This window comes from Myzus persicae, unplaced genomic scaffold (genome assembly GCF_001856785.1).
Source record: "Myzus persicae strain clone G006 unplaced genomic scaffold, MPER_G0061.0, whole genome shotgun sequence".
Classification (NCBI taxonomy): domain Eukaryota; kingdom Metazoa; phylum Arthropoda; class Insecta; order Hemiptera; family Aphididae; genus Myzus; species Myzus persicae.
This window is the reverse complement of record NW_019104045.1, coordinates 344,889-366,813: the sequence shown is the minus strand read 5'-3', so window position 1 is coordinate 366,813 and position 21,925 is coordinate 344,889. Positions and strand designations below refer to the sequence as shown.

The 21,925-nt window shown below is 29.1% G+C and overlaps 1 protein-coding gene across 2 annotated transcripts in view; it reads left to right on the top strand.

Moving 5' to 3' along the window:
* The window catches only part of LOC111038016 (Fanconi anemia group J protein homolog), a 50,109-nt gene that overhangs the window by 11,025 nt on the left and 17,159 nt on the right, over positions 1-21,925 (top strand). For both annotated transcript variants that reach the window (XM_022320931.1, XM_022320932.1), the window contains one exon: positions 16,239-16,367. In XM_022320931.1, coding sequence (XP_022176623.1) covers positions 16,239-16,367 — 129 coding nt within the window. The remainder of the gene's footprint in view (positions 1-16,238; positions 16,368-21,925) is intronic.

Below are 21,925 nucleotides of genomic sequence, written 5' to 3'. Positions count from 1 at the left end.
ATTCCTATGATATTAAATAGTATAAAAAATATGCAAATAGTAATTAGAGAGCCTTTCCAAATTTTTTGAATACCTTGTGTACAATACTTATTTTTGTATAATAATTATTAACATAAATATTGTACTTATAATTTTTATTCGAAATCACCAAAAATGTGAAATATTTTAGAAAAACGTTTCAGCATCTAGCTTTAATATTTCTTCAAAACTATGAACATTTTTGTATTACAGATTTGTTAGTTAGAACCTTTAGTGGTATTCTGGGAATTTATTAGTTCGCCCTTTGATTATAAATAGTATACAGTAGGTACATAATACGTGCAGCAATATTGTTGGTCTTAATGAATGATCATTTTTAAATTCCGTATGTTCATATAAAATCGTTAACATTTTAATTGGTTAGAGGATCGTTATTAAGAATATTTATTTTTCATTATAATGTACCATCAGATTTTTGAGCGGTTTTATGTAATAAATATGAGTATATACGTATATACGTATGTATTATAATGTATAATATATAATATAAAGCATTGAGCATTAAAGTTTGAAAAATGTGTAGGTTACTATATTATATTTTTTTATGGGTTTACATTTTCAATTGATTTCTATTCCCTCTAGAATTTTGTTCTATTTGATTTTAAATTTTATATAATTATTTATAATTCAATGGACATAACAAAGTTCTATGTTGCCATATTGTAAGAATAGTGTATAGAAAGTATTGAGTTAACCTAGTTATTCGGTAAGTCAGTGTTACTGATGTGTTACATTTGAATTCGACGATTAATTGTTGAAAATATACTAATAAATAATTCTGAGCTGTTAAAGGAAATTCACAATTTTTATTTATTTTTACGAAAAGCATATAATATGCTAAGAGGATGTCACTATGCCGGTATGTCATTGTCATACCCTAAATTTTACGCTGTTTAACTTCCTTGAATAATAATTAATAAAACTTAAAAGTAACAATATATTTCATGTATATTTGTAAGTATAGGTTTCTTACGACTTTTAAATTGTTAAACGACTTATAAGTAGTAGGCATGTAAAATATTGCAATTTGAAAAAGCTTATAACTCGCTTAAAATATTGTACAAATCTGACGAACACAGATAATGATTTTACCTTAAAGTTTGATTATAGATTAATATACACTATATAATATTAAAACCAACAAAACAAAAACAAAATTTTTAATTTACTTTATTTTACGTCTTTCTGAGAGTCAACTTGAAAAAGAAAAACTTGTATAGGAGACAATAGGCTGAAGGCAAGGGTCTAAATTAATATTAGTAAAGTAATTATGTTGATATACATATAAACAATAGATATACTTCAAATGTAAGCCATATACCACTTACTCATTCATCACTACATCTTAAAAACTACAAAACGAATACGAACATGGGATTTGGAATAGTGGTTTCTCTAATGTTTTAGATTTGTTATCAACAAATATTTTCCAATATTCACATTTTAAAAAGGTGGTCAAACAGGGATCTTAAGATCTGGTGTTCTCAAGATAGAAATTTTAATTTTTTTTTGTTTATAAATAGTTGTCATTGTTTACTCGGGTAGATGAGGAAAAAGCATGAATCAAATTGTCGTACTTATGGTATCGAATAAATAAATACATGTATGAGAGTTTATTTATAAAAAGATTCTTTAAATGCTTGTTGCCTATATAAACTTTCAGAGATTGTTCTAAGAGTTATCACTTATCAGGAAAGTTTAGAGACTTTGATTCACGTCCGGAAACTATTTCGGAAATATACCAAGAGCTATAAAATCTGAACTTAGGTACACCAAACCGAAGAACACCAATATAACGACGTATTTTGTATTAATCGATAACAAGTGAGTCTCACGGGCCCCTGGTATTATTATTATATAATATAATCGAACGTGTCCTGACTAACTGATCAACGTAGATCCTGTAAAAATGATAAACAATGCTAGCATGAGACTTGAAATTTTCACAGTACCTTCGTGCCACCACGTAAGCGTGCTTTAAGAAAGAATTTTCTAAAATGCACATTTTATAAAGTGGTGTGTCTACACGTTTATAAAAGTATCGATAATCCATGAAAATCGACAGATTTGTAAAGTTTTTTTTGGTGAAAAAATATTTACATCCATGATCGCATGTACAGCTAAGGACGTCCACAGAAATGTAAACTAGAGGGGAGGGGGCAAAGTCAAAAGTTTCTAATTATGCAGCACATATACTTGGGACCTCTCGACATCTATCAAAACTCATTGGCTCAATCTATAGTGTAATCTATATCATAGTGCAAACCATATAGTGTAATATTATAATACATATATACTTTCCATAACGCTTTATAATGTCAATAGTCATAAATCTATTAGTATTAGCACATGTTTCTATAAAATGTATATAGATTTATATAGTCGAGTATATCATATAAGCTAAAACTGTATTTTTATATTAAATATAATTATCATTTTTCATAATTTATGAATTTACATTTTTGGATTTTGTTATTCTATTTTATGTAAAAGTATAATTTTTTATTTATTCACAATTACTCGTTTGCCATGTATGTACATTTCAATTTATTTTTAGATAAATCCTATATATACTATATATGTAATATGTATCGTATTTTTCAATTTAATTATGAGTTTTAACTTTCCTTACTTTTACTAGCTTTTTTCTTTATTATTTACGACGCTTATTTTGTATTAAATACCATTTCAAATCTCGAAATAACGTATTTTCACTTTTCAGTATTTTTATAGTCTAGAGACACTCGTCAACTCTTTTCAGTCTATCGAAATTTGATCGATTTCATGCTTATTAAACAATAACATACTATAGGCCTAACAAGTCTCCCATACATACATACCCCACTGCTATACTGTGCTTTATATATTATAATACATTTGTATATCCAATATGTAATACGCAGTGCCCGCAGGATATTAGGCAAAGTATAATTTTGTCAGACAGTGCAGTTTTAAAATGAACAATTTTTTAATTTACCCGTAGGTAACATAATATATACATTATTTTATTGTACACACTATAATCAGCATGGTTTTATCCTTTCGGCCCCTATATAGTATATATAATACGTAAAATAAAACTACCCAGAGACCCGTGTGACTTCACGTTTGTAGTACCTTATTATAAGCTATATTACTCTTATCCATATTATAGTTTATATAGTTCAGTTGGTGTGCTAATTCTATATACGTTATTGTAATGTTTGTTAAAGGATGGGGTGGTATTTTACGTATTCTATTTAATATAATATATAATTAAAGTGTTGTGAACGCCGCCAAACACATATTATTATGCATTATACTTTACCAAACCCGGTGCGAGACATTTTATCTGGTTGATAATATGCCGCTGTTGCCTCTGATATGGTATATAATATGATGTATGCGGGAAAACGGGCGGTGGCGAGTAGAGCGCAGCGGATATTATATAGGTACCTACTATAATAATAATAATGTACAAAGGGGGGACGTGAAAAACGACCAAATCGAAATCCCAGCATGCGGCGCAGCAGGACGACGTCGACGCCGCTCACGTGGTTCAGGGGGCGAAGGGGTGTTGAGGGATGAGGACGGCGAGGTAAATAACACGATGATGATGACGACGGCGACAACGGCGACGTCCGAGGTCGGTCGATTTTCATTGCGCGCGCTCCTCGCCGACGAGGTCTCCCGGGGCGGCTAAAAACGAATTCGCCCGCACCGGCGGCGGCAGGCCTCCCGCTCTGCGCACGTATAATAGTAATAATAATAATAATAATAATAATAATAATAATAGTACTCGTGCCTCCCCGGGAGGTGTGTGGGGCCGGGTGGTGGTGGTGGTGGTGGTGGTGGTGGCGGCGGCGGCACGGGGTGACAAAATGGACTCGCCGGCGGGACACCGTGTGGTGTGTGTGAGTATTGACGGTGGTGAGGGGTGGGGAGGCGGTAGGCGCGCAATCATGGCGGACGACAAAAGCAGCCGCGCCGCCGGGCCGTGATCGATCCGCCGATGTCAACGCCACTCGGGGTGACGAATTTTCTCAACCAGTGTTGCTGCGGAGCGTCGCACCCCGCCGCTCCGCGCTGACGAGACACCACGCGCGCGCGTATACGTATATAATAATATTACGTAGGTATCTGGTGACTGGTATTCTGTAGTATAATATATTATGTACCATATGTATCGGGCACGATGTGCCATACATTTTTTTCTTTACGTTATTGTCAATATGTACCTAAACATTATTATGTATATTGTATATAATGGAAGGAAAACGTATATTCTTGATGACGAGTATAATAGCTGCATAATGAGCTACTCATATACTTTTTTCCTGAGTGTATAAACTATTCAAGTGTACGACCGTTATTGAAAGTAAATGAAAATTAGGTATATCATTTTTTTCAATGTGGTATATAATTGTTGTATTATTATTATACGCTATGGTAAATTAATTTACTAAAAAAAAACTGGAAATAAATATGAACCTTCCTACTGGTAATTATATGAAAAAAAGCCGCTTTGCTGGCAGTATATAGGTAGTAGGTTTCGGATGTATACCTTGGCATTGCGAATAGTTACAATATTTAATTTGATCTCAGTGATAAATAAGTTATTGCACACAAAAAATAACCCTGGAAACAGTGGTCGTATTATAGTATTATAGGTAGTTATGATTTTCATAGACCCAAATTTACACCAAATTTAAACCTAATTTGGTCCAAAAACCACCTAATTAAGTTACCTAATAATTATGTCCTTTTTTTCTTTTTAGTCTTCATGTCTTAGAATATTATGGCTCAACAAAGTCCTTATTAAGTCAAAATATTATAAATAAAAGAAACATTTTCCTTCCCATTTTAAAGACTATAACTTTCAGTATTGGAACAATATGTCGAACTATTATAGTTTTAACAATACTACAATAATTTATTGTAAGTAGAGTATCAATCAAACAATGAATATAATTACTAACTATAGGTAGGTACTAATTAATTATATACTCATGTTAATCGGTATAGTTAAGGTTTTTTTCTTTTTCGATGTTCTTTGCAATTTTTTTAAATTTATTGTTAGGTATTATTTTTATAGTCAAATTTCCCTTTTAATTAGGTTTAAAATTAAAATTATTGTAAAAGTACCTTTGTCAATTAAACAATAAGTGCATTTAGATGTAGAGGTAGGTTGCAATATACCTACTTTTTAAAATAAACCGTATAATGTTTTATTTTATGATGATGGTGCATGGTTGGAATTTGTAACGTACTTTTTTGACCAAATCGAATCTGGATAATTTATTTTGGGTCATTGGTTGTATTCATTCATAGTCTTTTCAAGGAAAATTGTCTTTATCCAAATAAAATTTGTGCCTTGGGTAGGCCTTCTTTTAGAACGTATAATTTTACATAAGTTTCACGTTGAAATTTTTAAAAGCACACTTTGACAATTTTAAGCTTTACCTACATATATTTGTCTATAAAATAAAAAATATTATTTGGATATGCTGAATAAAACTAACCAATAATGGGTGCTCCATTCTATGAATATCTTATAATCTATCTTATTAATTTTCTTGTACAGTTTATTTTTCCATTAGTAAGACGAAAAGTTAAATTAATTTGTGTTAAACACATTACATACATAATATAGTATTGTATACCTAGCTAATGTATGATATCCGCATACGGCATACCTATTTTGCTTAATTAATGTTTTAACTTATAAGTTATAAGTCAATACCTAGTATTACCTATACGTATGAGTACTTACCCAAAATATTTTGAAAAGTATTGTAACGGTGTAAATATAGGCTACGTTAGGTAAAAATATAGGTTAAAATTATTTTCTATGTACACAATGACTTAAAAAATATTTTGACTGACTTTGAGGTTTTTTTACCACGAACCTATTTTCATATCGTTAGCATACTTTCCAATATAGGTAATATCGGCAAAACGGGAATTACCCACGATATAATTTTTTGACAAAATGTATTTTATTTTATTTTTGTAATTCAATAATCAATAACTATAGACACTTTATATTTTCACCAAATATTATATTATCATATTATTCTAGAAATTATATATTTCAACTCTTTTTGATCTAGTAATAATAAATAGACATTTAAAATTGTCGACTTAGTTATTTTACTGTAATGCATTTTGATACAATATTTTTTTTTATTCAAAAATCTTTAAATATTATACAAGCTCGTTATAAAAGCTGTTATTGAAGCAAATTATAATTAAACAGACATCATTGTTTACTAAAATTCAAATTTTTACAAAATTGGATCGAAAAATAATGATTTTTCCTCGTATGATTTTAGTTATGTTTTTTATATAAAAAAAAAACCTTGTAAGACATAAACAAAATCAAAAACATTTTCAATTATTTCTATTAATTTAATCAGTAAATACAGATTTTAAATGTTGATAATTTCTTCTAAAACAATACGATATACCCATACCTTTTCTAAAAATTGCTTTGTTATTTTAACGCGGTAGGTACTAAAGGAAATTTACCAAATGTACAGATAAAATTGTCGAATGATTTATAAACATCAATAATTCATAAACAAAGTTATTGATAAAGTTAAATAATATTATATTTGCAGTAGGTAGTAGGTACATAGTGTAATAGCTACACATACTCATATTGTATTAATCATGATGCTTGTGAATGTACAGTGTACACATCATATTATATGATACTATAGTTGATCGTAATCCGTATTGTATTATTATATGGAGATGAAGATAATCAAATAATAACAACACTAACCAATGATCGTCGAATTTATTTTTTGTTGTTTAGGGGTTGATGAAGTGTGTAAACTTTGAATTTAAAATTTTATGATTTGATTATTCGTTTTTTATTGACATGATTTTTTTACTATACCTACTTATGGGTACCTTTATTAAGTATACAAATATAATTAATTTATTGTTCTTGTGATTGGGGTAAGTGCTCATCTCTGACAGTCTGAAACCCTGTATTGAGGGCGTACACGAGTATAACCAGCTCTATAACGATATATCCGGTTTGTGCTGGCAATGAAATCGGCGGACTTCGATTTATTATACTATTGTAATAGGTGCCTTGGATTTTAGTTATATATTAGCTAGCCAATAACGACTCGCGAGAGGGTATAATATCTTAGTTGTCGTTGTTGTGGAGTATACCTACGTGTTTTATAGGGGTACATTTTCCTGCACACATGTCGCTGTGTCGTGCCGAGTGCCTGTATAATATTATTTGTGTTATATAATGTTAAAGCGTATTTTTTTTCAGTATATTGTGATGTATATAGAGCACGCGTTTATATAATATATATTTGTGCGCATGCTGAGGGCTGTACAGCCGTTCAGTGAGATCGAGAGTTTGGAAGCGTCCGTAGAAGTTGGTTGAGGCAGGGCTAATGCAGATGTTTGCTTATTGAGCAGTTATTTATTATTATGATATATTTTAAGTGCGGAAAATATATTAACCAACCATATACATACGGCTGTAGGTAACTGGTACACTTGTAAACAAAAATTCACGAATTGTTGAGTTCGGGACAAATATGACTTTCACTATTTTGTACATATAGTGGATCTATGCGACATACGTAACGATTAAGTTAATTAAAAGTCGTTATCGTTTCGCTTTATTTTCTTTAAACACGAATTTATTATACCACGGCAACTATTATAAAAGCCTACGCGTTCTCTTTAAACTCTATTATCTGTGTATACTTTGTATAGGTTTTTAGACTTTTATGATCACCGGTTCAACTCGGTCTGATATGCATAGTTGCTAACTGCTTATTTTTGTTATACAAGTATAGTACCTACACATATTCAGTTATCTATATGATTTAAAATAATACGTAGTGACACAGTTTAAATTTGAAACAAACAATAAATATCTATAATGCAATAATGTGATAGTCAATCGAAACAAAAATGTAAATACATTTAAAAAGTAATTTAAAAGTGGTCCACTTAAACTGCTTAAATGTTCACATTTTTTAAAACAATTATCATCTCTCGTTATTCCTTTTTTCCTTATTATCCTTGACAGTTGACAACACTGCATTGTACTATAGTAACTACTAAAACTACATACAAGTTAAAAATGTTAAATTAAACTATTAATGTGGTATAACTTATTAAATCATAAATTAGGTCTAGACAGTATGAACGTTTAAAAAACAATATTCAAAGTAAATAGTTTTAAGAATAACTTGCATATGATTAATGTTTAAAGAAAACATTTGGTTAACATTAATAATAACTATATTATTGTTCATATGGTATAATTAAGACTCGCCTTGTATTAATAAAAACAAAACAAATTGTAACATATTATATATATAATTACAATTTTTATGCATATCTTATGTTTTTAATATTTAAAATAAAAAAATAATCTTTTTTGGTTTTTTAAATTTTTTTAATAATTGCGTTATTTCCTGGGTTAAAATAAATATAATAATTTATTTCATCAGTAATATAATGACTAGGTGTACTTAAATTTCTTGTAGATCAATGAAGGGGTTTCTTAGAATTCATTAACTTTCTATTTAAAAATACTGAAGTCTTACATGAAAAATAAATAAAATAAATTTATTTTTGCCTCTCTGTTAAATTAAATTATTATAAATACTGTAATACTATGTACTATATTTGTATTTAATCTAAACTTTAAACACTCTTCTGATAATAATTGTGCTATACATGCCTTAGATTACATAATAATATAATATAAATGTATTATAATAGAGTTTATTTATATTTTATAATTTCTACTATTAATTGTGGCTTGTGGTTCTAAATTCATCGAGGTTCATGATTCAAGTGCATATAAAATAAAATACGTAATTATCGATAAGGGATTAAACTTCTGACTCCCGAGTGCTATTCGCCTATGCGTAGCAGGCTATAGTTAAAACTTAAAAGTATGTTTATAAGTACAGTATAATATAATATAAAACTGCGAGGATTAAGTTAATTGTGTAGTAATAGATTCCACTTGAATGTTTAAGGAGTAAAAATCTGATGTTATTAAAAAAAAATATATGCATATAGAACATATATAATATAAATATTTATTTAAATGAATGTGTAAGTACTGAGGTGAATGCGCTCGAGTGTGTGATCGCTTACTAGGTAATTGTATTCCACGATAATTCTGGTCGTATACCTATTATATAAATACAATATGCTGTAGAGCGTATAGTATACTTATACGAATGTCTAGGAAAGAAAGAAAAATACACTGTGTGTTGATTTACTGTAATATATTATTATTTATAAGATAAGAATCTTTGTAGTGGACGGGAGGTAGTGTCAGACAGGCCGTGAGAGAGAGTGATTGTGTAAGTGAGATTTCTAGGTATGTATTTAAAATGTAAGTATAATATTATGTATTACTATACTAAAATCAGTCGTACTTGGGGGTCGTGCGCAATACACTTTTCTTACGCTTATAGAAGTCACCCGTGTACAATGCACCTATGCGTAAACGTGTAACGGAGATCGGTATAGTGTCCCGTGTACGCGGAAAATTCGCAATTATTTTCGCGTTACTTCAGTGCATACACTCGGGCGGGTCTAAACGAGCACGTATCCCCGCATATATATTCTAATATGTGGATTATTATACGCGTATGCATGCAGAAGTCCATACTGTTTGTATAATATATATGTACATATATATTGCGTAAGCTCTCTGCTATTACTTCACCAAAGTATATATTATATGTATATACAAGTCTGGGGCGCGCGCGCGGAACCCGAGTGCCCACAGCGGGATGGCTTTTCAAGTGGCAGCGTCGACATCGGTCTTTCGTGGGCGGTGGGTTCGTGGTAAAGGGGTTGTGGGGTGGTGGCAGTGGAAAATGTACGCGTATTATATATTATACACGTATATATGCACGTTACGTGACGAGGGATATTCGATGACGAGAGAGGAGGGCTGAATACGGCGGGGCGCGCGATCAAAGGACTCTGTCCCTCGGGTTTCTGCTCTCGCTGCAGCCATTGCGGTGGTGAGCAGAAGCCGGAGGGTTCGTTGTCGTCGTCGTCGTCGTCGGCCACACGCACCGCCGCACACGTCCCTTTCTACTGCACGAGTATATAATATATATATATACATATTACATAATATATGTATATATTATAATAATATATTGTCCTCTCTTGGACTAGGTCTCTCTTTTCCCTTCTCCCAGCACCATCATTCTACCTCCCCGCGCACACCCAGCAATAAGACTCGCCGCCGTATACAACCAATCCAATGCAAATTCTCTGCTCCGTCGTCATCGATGGATATATATATATATATATATATTTTATTTATATAATGCTCGCCGACTTTTCCTACTCGATTACCATTATGTTTATATATATTGAGAGTACAAAATATAATGCATATACATGTACACGTCAAGGGTCCCTCGGGAAAGTTCTATACATATATATACGAGCGACATCGTTCGGCGTTTGTAACCGGGAGAGGGTCGCATTACGAGACCGTGCATATATTATACGTGTATATTATAACATAATATCATCCGGCTCCTGGGAGGGATATAGGCTCCGTGGTGTACGCTAATTCGATAAGGATTCTTGTCCGAGCCCGATATACAGCTCCGCCGTTGGGATACGTCATTATTATTACTGCTGTGGGAGTACGTGAACGTGCGCCGCAGAAGCTTTTAAGTAGATAGACAGCGTATTAATTTCGAGGACGTCCGAATATTGAAATCGTTGCCTTTATATTATATATGTATATAATTATGTACTTGCGTATATGGCTTAGTTGTTGTATTATATGTATAATGTATATTGTTGCGTTATCGCGTGCCCGCACCGTACGAAAGGGATTTCCGTCCCGTTATGTCGACGTCGTAGTAGAATATATACATATAGTCTAGTTATCTATTAAACATATATGCCCATTGTATTATGTATAAGTCGAATGTACGAGTTTGATACTATAATAGTTATATACTATGGGTCGTGACCTTTACTACGTGTACGATCGTCTATATGTATTTCGATCCCTTAATAGTTAATACCTTTCGAGGTTATATAACCAACGTATTAACATAATTTACCTAATATATATAGAACGTATACAAACTTAGTCCAGACGAGACGTCAGAACGAAGTCAGAAGATACAGTTGCAATATATCAGTAAAATATATAAAAACATTTCAATATTTCATCAAATCCTGTTTAACCGAATAGCAATTGTATGTATTTATATTGTAAAAAGTTTACGAGAAAAAGTTGTTTTAGGTTTTGAGCTGATAGAAATGTGTGTAGGTTTTTGCTTAAATATATTTTAATGTCTGTTCGTTGTATAGGTATAACGTGACCACGTTTTCGAGTAAATTAAATATTCAGGCACTCCAAAAGTTTCATGTTCCACCTACTTATTTAGCATATTTTTAAATGGAATGTTTTGATACTCCCATATAGTTAAAGTTAGTATGTAGTTACTAACAAATTGCGAAAATTGTTGATATTTATTATTTTTTGTTTATTCATTAGTATGACTGGATATTTTGGTGAGGTTGTTGAAATTTTGCATTTTTGCAAATTCGTTTATTTGGTTCTACATATATTTTATTCAAGTGTATAACAATTAAAACAAAATGTTTACTATTTGTTGTTAAATTATTAAAAAAATTGTTGATATTATAAATCCATCAATTAAACGCTGTATGATAGTATTGTAAATCAACTTTGATTATTTATATGGAATGATAAATGTATTGATTTTACAATTATGTGAGTTTCTTTATTTAGCATTTAGTGTGTACACGATTTTTAGTAGAAAAAAATCAATATCTTTTCTGGTAGGAAAGTGAAACTAGTTGGTACTTTTACGAGGTCATAATTAAAGATTCTCTGTACTTTTCAAAATAATCGGAATAAACAAAAAAATAATTAAATAACGAAAAACGGAGAATTTTACGTTTAACTAGCTTTTGGAGAAAACTGATTATCTTATTTTGTATTAATTCAGAAACAAATAACTGTAGCTACATTATATCTTTACCAAATGTTTATGTTACCATTATACATTGTTCCACGGAATAATTTTCAACATTTTTGACTCGTTTTATAGACATTTGACATTTTTTAGTATTTTTTTTGAATATCGATAAAACAATATTCTCTCTGTCAAAAAGTTTGAAAATTTAGTTCAAGGTTCTTCATAAATCATAAGTTGTTTTTACAGTTATTTAAAAAATATTAAAAATCCATTAGCAGGACTTTTTCTTCTAGTATTTGTAGTTAAAAATGTGTAATGAGTTCAATTTGTATAGTTAAGGATAGAACATTTAATACAAGGATCCTTTAAAAAAACATAAAAATAGAAACACAATTTTTATACAGACATTTTACATTCAAATTTAGACAAAATTAGTTATTCAAACGAAGAATCACTATTTTAGTTATCTTGTTGTTATTCAAAAATATTATTCGTGGAAACTTTTACGTATATTATTATATTTCATTATTATATTTGATGTCATTTTCAAAACATTTAGATTGATTTTGTACTATCGTCTATTTAAACCACGAATCTTTTCATTGTCAATCGGTATGAACGCAAAATGTAATTACAATAATAAAATATGATATAAATTATCATTGAATTCAAGTTATGAATGCACATACTTAACGCCTATACTGTATCTATAGTAGAATGGTTAATAGGTACTTCCTTCCTCTTAAGATATTTGCTTGTCCTTTGCCATTTTTTATGATAAGTTAATTTATAACAGTTGTGAGAAGTTGATTTAAAAGACTACTGAAGTTAAGAATATATTTTTGTCGAATACTTACAAATATTTTAAATCGTGTATCGGGAATTTTGTTTGAACTGATTGCACCTTTCAGACAGCTGATTGAATTTTCGTAGCTTTCAACTCAATTTTTTTTAAATAATTATTTTAATAATAGTCTATTTTACTATTTATAATCAATAGATGTATGTCGTGGAAAATTACACTCCATACTTAACACTAGGTACAGTAATTAAGTATATACGATATGATGTTTAGTTGTAAGATTTTAATTAACTACATGGTTCCTTATTAATGTTTCTACAGAAACTAAAAAATATAGAACATTTAAAGTCACGAGTTTTCTTTTAAAGTTAAATATAAAAGTTTAAATTTTGACGCAATCGGATAGGATGGATTGGATTTAAATTATAGATAATGATTTTTCCTCAAACGCTGTTAGTTATTTTATTGCAATTCAAAAACTATTAACCGTAGAAACTTGACATTTTCCACCATATCTTATCTTAAAACTGTCTATATAGAAACAACTAAACTTTCAAAATATACTATTCATACGATATTCATATGATACTAGCTTATATGTGTTTTTCTTGGAAAAAAGAGCTCTACCTATACCACATAAATACATTACTATATTTACTAATAAATGATAATATAATATTAACTACCATTAGAAATAGAGACTTCCTATTTGCCAAGAACTACTTTTTAGTATACTGCAATTTATCATCGAAATAATAGTTAAAAAATCCATTACAGTGACTTTCTTAATTATTGTGAGTCAGGTACTCGAAAAACCTACCATATAACCAAAATTAGTTCCTTTATAAAAAATTGTTTTTCTTAATAATATTATATAAATTGATTAGCATATGTTGTGTTAACATTTTAGCTTCGTATCTAAAAACATTTAATAAAAACATCTTCATTTATTAGTTAGGTGTACGGCTATATTTTATAGGTACCCAACATAATTTAGAGTAGGTAACAACATATTAATTTATTTAAATTTTTCTTTTGGGCCACAATTATTAATCTATGGACGTAGGTAAATAAACATAATATTTAAAATATTAATTCTCACATTTACTCTCAAAGTTGAATGTAATGTTGTAACCTATATACATGTAAGTACCTACTACTATATAGTACCTACATAGACTACAAATTAAAAATCCTCCGAATATAAAAAATATTATCCATAAATTATGGAGTGAAACAATCATAGAATCGAAAAGATAAAAATAATGAAATATTATATTGTATCAAAAATTGATATAATATATGCTGTGAACACGAGTATAGTCAAATAGCATACACTATAAAGACTAAATGTCGAAGACAATATTGTATATTTTGGTTTGAAACAGTTATAAGTATTATAGCAATGTTAATCGTATGTATCGCCGCTAAATATAGCCGTAGAATATTATCAATTTATGTATGTATTATGTATATAGTAAATATTCTACTACTCTAAATTTGTAGTGGAAAAGTAAAACAAACTGCCCATAAACTATGGTTCATATAATATATTATCATATACCTGAAACTTATCAAAAAAGTATAAAATATATTTTAAATCTTAGAATTCCTTTAATAAAAAAGGGCAATAAAAGCCTAACGGTCATGAGCTTTATTATTAGGTTTACAATATATTGTCTGTGCTCGTGATTTGAAACACAAAAGAATCAATTTTGTTTGTTCGTTTTTCGTTTTTCTTTGTCGGATAAAATGCCCTTCCAGACAGAAGAAGCATTGAGCCATTTTTACGTTTGGATTTTTGTTCTTGAATTCAATTTCGACTATAACTCTGACTAGTACGCAAGTAAATAGTTTCTTGATTAAAAATAATAAAAAACTATTCCGCAGACATCATATTTTAATGGAGTACACCATATTTTCCACTCAAAGCCAGTGACAAAAAATGCATTCTAATTTAAAACTTGGATTTAATTTTTCTTTTTTATTTAATTGGGTAAATTTATTTACTTTTTTTTTAATACATCCTCTGACATAATGTCGAATACAGTCTGTGAAGTGGTTCCTTTGTGTACTGAGGGCTCACCCCTGTCAAATTCGCCCTCGCCATCAAGGCTCCCCATAGGGTTAATTAATACGTCTCTCATTCTATTGGCCGCCTAATAGTTGTTGGAATATATAGCAGGGTTTATATATATATGAGTGTGCATGTGTTTGTGTATGTGTATGTGTGCGTGTGTTGTATTCATGGGCGCTCCCTTTCGTATTGTATTGAAAAAACTCATCGTATATTAAAAAAAACCACTTATAACTTGGAATGTCAATATAAAAAATGTCCTAGTCTAGAATGGCGGTTTTAATTGGCTCTTATTGAATATAGCGTCGTATCCCTTTTTTGTGATCGAATACAAACCCCGAGGACAGATTTAAAACATAATAATAAGCCAAAGCCTGGTGGAGGAATTATGTACATAAAAAAAAAATCCAAACCAGTTGTTTAGAGATCCTTTATGACAACAATTAGACATTTTTATGAATATTTTTTTTTTTCTTGCTGTATGTACAAATGCAAATACAGTGTGTACTTAATACTGTACCTTTTACCTTAAAATACACATATATAGTAATTTTTAAATTAATTATTAATTTTGAGATAATAGCTTATATAGCATATACATATGGTCGGGTGTTACTATTGAGTATCTTCCCACTCAGTAATTTTACGTCACTTCAAACCGTTATAAAAAAAATGACCTATTGTAGGTACAAACATTAATGTATAGATTATAACTATAGTTGTTCAATAAAAAAAAATTTAAAAAAGCATTAAGTACATTAAGCTGGGTTTTATAGAAATTATATTGAAATAAAATAACTATTGGCTTAGTTATTTTAAAAACCAGACTTAAAATAAATGCAATATAAATTTAATTTCATCCCTTAATGAGATTAAAGTTTGAAGTCATAACCATTTTACATGAAACATATTATTCTCAGATTCAATTTAATAGTTTAAACAATACATTATTTTACTTATGCAATATAATAATACTAAGTAGTAGTAATTATTTAGTAATTTTTTCAAAAGGTAGGTTTATGTATCTTATTTATAAATTTTTTAAGTAACTATATGATGTATTTAATGTCGTTTAGTTCAATAAATATCAATTAAGCAGGTTAAAATATTTAAAAAAATTATCAGCTCTACAATATTATTTAAAAAAATGCTTATAAATAAGTCATATATAAATTAAATATAATATATTTTGCTTATAAAAATATTTGTGGGTAAAGTGTTATTTTTAAATATTTTATCGAATCTTAAATTATTACTTTTTTGAGTTTTATTAATATATAATTTATAACTAGGTTCGTACTGTTTAATAATTGTTATTATTACGATACTTGATTTTCAGCACGTTTAGAAAAACTGTCAGAAGAAGAATTTCAACAGAGTTTAATCGAATGGCAACAGAAAGAGCAACAAAAAAACCAAAAGGAAAAGAAACAGAAAAAACCTAATACTCCAGAAAAGAAACTTGCAGGTATGTGTAATTTTAAAACGTTTGTTTAATTGTGTGCCTGCTGCCGGTGGTGGTATAATTTTTTTTTTAATAAATTATCAGTTATCATATTTTTACTTTAATTAGTCTATGACATAATATTATGTTCATTGTTTTTTTAAATTTACTAAAAATTTGACCTCGATTACTCAAAAATATATTAATATGGTTTAATATACAAATCAATATTTCTTAATTTAATATCAAGCTAAATAACAGATTTATTTGGTTTCAGTTATTTCTAAATAATCTCATTATTGATTTAAAATTTAAATTATGATCAAGATTGTATGTAATCATTGTAATCTATTAAATGTTAAAAAAAAATCACTACTTATCAAATTATAAATAATAGCCTATAGAAACTAAAATATTTTGAAAGGTTCAGTCGTGATACATCGTTAATTTAAACACATCGATATAATCATTTAATTAGGTACATAGCTGTATTATTCATAAGTAGAAAATCGATGACTAGATCACAACAATACAATTAATAATCATTATCGCGTTGTGATGTCGTCGTAATAGCAACAGTATGTAAAAAGTATACTACTATTATATTTAACTTGTTATTTTCCAAGTAGTATATGTGTATATGGTTATTTGAGTATTATTACATTACTAACCTGCATTATTAAATTACTTCAACAATTTTAAAATGTCGAAAACTCCAGAGTCAACAGTTAAAGTCGTAAAAAAGAGTACAACTCCAGTGTTTAAATAATTAAATCGCACGATGGTGTAACTCGCCTAATGCTGCTTAGTATTTCTACGTATTAGATATGTGACCAAATTAACAAATAATATAGGTACTATTTTTATTCACTGTTTTATTCGTGAAAAAAAAATCATGTGTATATATAAATACATAATATTATATGTACCTTATATGTCCTTATATATATATATATAATAGGTATATATTACACATTTATACTATTTATCCGGAAAATTCGCTGTTGGCTTTCTTGGAAAATGATGAATATAAAAATAACGAACCCAGTGATGACCGTTAAAAAAAAGGGAAAAGGGCGTATCCACGGCAACGGATGCGGAAAGGCGTTGCTATTATCACGCTGGCTGCCGTCCCGCCGCGCACAGTCGCGCGTCGCCATGGCAACTGGACTTAGGACACCTTCAGACAATGGTGTCAGCGGGCCCTACGACTCTGCTGCACACACAATTTTACTTGTATATATATATATATGGTATATGGTATATGCGTATGTATATATATAAATATATATACTATATAGTTACGGTTGTGTGTGTGTGCACGCGTATTGAAAAGCGCCCAGGGATAACATCGGGGTTGAAAACTTGCAAAATTAGTCGGCCGCATCCTGATCCCTTTTGTCCTTTCTCCGTGCGCGTAACTCGTCTCCAAAAAGCGCCTCGTCGTATACAATTCAATGTTTATGTATATATATATATTTATTACTGAGCTTAGTGGGATCGGGGATGGAAAGAGACGATAGGATGTAAATAGATATTCTTCTGCAAAATGCAAATGACACTCGGTATACTCAAAGAAGAAAAATATATGTGTATAATGTTGAAATATATATATATTATAAGTAAAATTAACACTAGTTGGGGTATAAAAATATGCCCGATTTCACTTTTTACATGGAGAAACCTGTATCCTTATACATGCCGTAATATATTAATATGACATAATATTATGTACTACATATAGGCATGTTCGTCTTTATAATAGGTCAAAAATATTGTTATGAATTAGAATTCCTTCTGTACACCTAAATACATTCTTGCACTTTGCAGTAATAATAATATAATGTATACGAATGAAAATACTTATAAGTTATAATACTTACATACTTTACATACTTCACAAATATTGGATGTGCATTAATTCTGTTTTTTTGTTCAATTTATTTTTCCCTTTTTTGTTCATCAAAATGTTCTTAATTTCGACGAAACGAATAACAATAATTCATAAGTATATTCCGATAACAACTTTTAATTATTTTATGTCAATTCATTCAAACGTCTAATTACGGTTTTAAAGAATACATATTTTTAATTATAATCACACTACAGTGTTTTTAATATTATGTTGCAGTACTAGATACTTGATTTCCACGTACATTTATAGATAATTAGGCCCCTTTTACAAGATAGTTATTAATATGGGAATAATAACGTGATGTAAACTGCGCCCAAATGACCTTTTTCGTGTAAACTGTGCCTGGATTTTTATCTATGTTAAAAATTATAATGTAAACTGCTCCCGATTTTTTATCCACGTTCCAAACGTTAAGCTGTGCCCCGTTTGTAAAATATATGAAACTTATAACTTATTAAAGTCTCTATGATTGTGTACTTTTTCAATTATATCACAGCAATCGCATCAGCAGAGCTAACTTCAACGACTAATGCATGCGAGTCATTTCATCTTCACATTAATTCTAACTTTCATACAACGCATCCAAATATTTTCATGTCAATAGAAAATTTAAAAGAAATTCAAATAAAAACATATATTAAACTAAATAATATAAATTAACCCTTTAAATATCAATATTCTAAAACCAGAAAAACTTTAAGTTAAAAAATTTAATTAATAAATATAATAGTGGCCAAACTCCAATTTATCACATCATATCAGAATATAATGTATCAACAATATGTTATTATTTGTCCTAATATTGTACTTTTTAAAATTTAAATTTTATTCTTTTAACTATTCATATTATCTGGCGGTAACGAATTAAGTAAATAAATTAGAGATTGTAATTTTAGTTATCATAATTTTGTAATTTTGTTTAATTTTGCAAAAATATGGCTATTCATTTTTAAAATTTTACCCGGGCGTAGTTTACATGTGTGATTTTGTGTTTACCTGTACTTTGGGTGCAGTTTACACTTAGGTTATTGTGCTATATGTATACTACTATAGTTCGTATACTGCTGCGATAGTGCGATGGTTAAGGATTAAGGAATCCCACTAGCGAATATAATATAGCTTATGTTTTCCGCACTTTTTACCAGCATAGAAATGTTTGCAGCTAATAATAATATAGACATTTATTAATATTATAATAAATGTTTGTTTTTTCATTTTTGGCATTAATAAATCATCTCTATAAAAACGAAATGTGTCAGCTGATATAATATTCACTTATCACTTATTGTCGTTAATTATTATTATTTTTTTTTTTTATTCATCAGATATATACATCGACAACTAGGCCATTAGTACAAGAATTTTTTGGTTACATTATTATTATTTTAGTATTTACATGATTACATTAAATTAAATTGTACAATTCTGGTTTTTTTAAGAATAAAATTAAGTTATTTACGTCCTGTGGGTTTGGTCCTAGTGCTTGGCAAATTTGTTCGGATATGTGGTATTGATTTCGATACTGGTTATATTTTTGACATTCTGTAATGATGTGATTGACCGTTAAAAGAACATTGCATGAGTCATATAGTGGAGGATCGTCTTTGCTCATTAAGTAGCTGTGTGTTAGGCGTGTGCGGAGTTGCCCGATTGCGGCCCGAATTCAGGTAGTCGTATTTTATCCCAAATATAAGTATCCCGATTGCGTCCAAACACACATTGGTTCACAAAATAGCTTATAATTAATAAAATGAAGTATTTGGTCAATATTTTAAATACTATTGGAAGTAATATTTTTATTTATGATTTTATTAGCAAAATTTGTAATTATTTTGATTTTTCAATATACATTTAAGATGATGGTACAAAAACTGTTTTCAATTAGAAATTAAAAAAAATACACAAACAATTAATAGTCAAATAAAAAATTGCTTACAAATTACAATAAAAAATATCTATATGAAGTACAATCAATTAATATATGTCAATAAATAGTTAATAAATAGTCAAATATTAAAATAATAAATTGTTTACAATAAGAAAGATATAAAATACAATTAATATATGTCAATATTTAGTCAATAAAATAATAAATGATTATAGTGTTATAGGTAGATTTTTAAAACTCATTATTTTTACAAAATCAAAATTAGATATTTCCTTGTTTTTTAATTTTGTAATTTGGGTTTGTATAAACTTTTTTTTATTTATTTGTTTATTTGTTTCTCGAGGAGTACAAACTATAGATTGCATTTTTATTTTAGCATCTGTTTGGCATTGCTTTAAAATTTCCAAAAATTGAAATATACTTGGATGGGATGTATAAAATAGTGAATTGAATTTCGAATGGAAACTTTCACATGCATTCGTTGTCAAATACATACTGGAACTACAAGTAGCCCATATTTCAGGTGGAAAATCAGAATCATCATCGATATAAGTGTCTACTAAATAATCACAAAATGTTTGTATTTTATCCGTTAATGGTTGCCATAAATCTATGAAACATTCACCAACCATTTCAGGTTCTAAAAATGGTAATCCAAAAATATACTTTAAAAACTTGCCTATATCACTATCTTTGTTTTTATAATCTGTACATAACCCTAAAGATTGTATTTTTCGCCACCATGATTGACCTAGATGGAACCTACAACCTTTTATAGTAGCCAATGGCCAAGTTAAACGAATCGCCTTGTGTATAGATGTTTCAAAATCTACGAATATTACATCGGGCTTAAAACTAAAATTAAATGTATTACATTGTTCTATTAGTCCATTAAATGCGTTTTGATAACTTTCAAATGTTTTGTTTGGTAATAAAAAATATGCAATAGGGTAATAATGACCATTATTCAATGCATGGACTGTAAATAATTGACAAAAATATTTAGTACAGCATCGAAATGTCCCATCGACATAAATTTGAGAAATTGATGTTAAATTTCGTAAGTTACTTTCACAAGAAAATAAAATAAAATTCTTAATATTATCGTTGATCAATAAAAATCGTTCACCTTCGTTTGTTTTAATATCCATGGATTTTAAAACATCATGTACTTCTTGTATATTGGTTGGCTTAGCTGGAAGGATTTTTCTACGGGCCTCATAAATTCCTTTTCGAAAACAATTAACATCTGTTGTGGTAATATTCTCAACTCCTATTAAAATAATTTAAAAGAAAATTGTTGTCACTAACATAATACATTAATACATATGAGTATACGAAATTATGAGTTATGGACTTACCACTTTCTTTTAGACCACCATGGATTAATTTTGACGGTCGTTCACAAATATTTTCAGTTGCCTTTCTTTTGATACCATTACGTATTTTTTGACGTTTCAATATTTGTTCGGTGTCGGCTTCATGATTATGATCATTAACGTCAAATTTACTTTGACTTATTAAAATTTCTGTATTGTATCGTTTAACAAAACTTTTACAACTTTTTTTTGTACAACACCATTTTTCTATTTCATTTGCTAATACCTTATGAAATCTAAATTTACATTTAAATATTACTAATATTTTTTTATCTTTTTTGCTTAACATTTCGTAAATGTCCATCTTTTACACTTTATAAAACGAAGAACCAAACAACACTAACAGCACAATATACACTGTGTTCTACTAGCAACCTAATCTTGCAATCTTAGAGTTTAT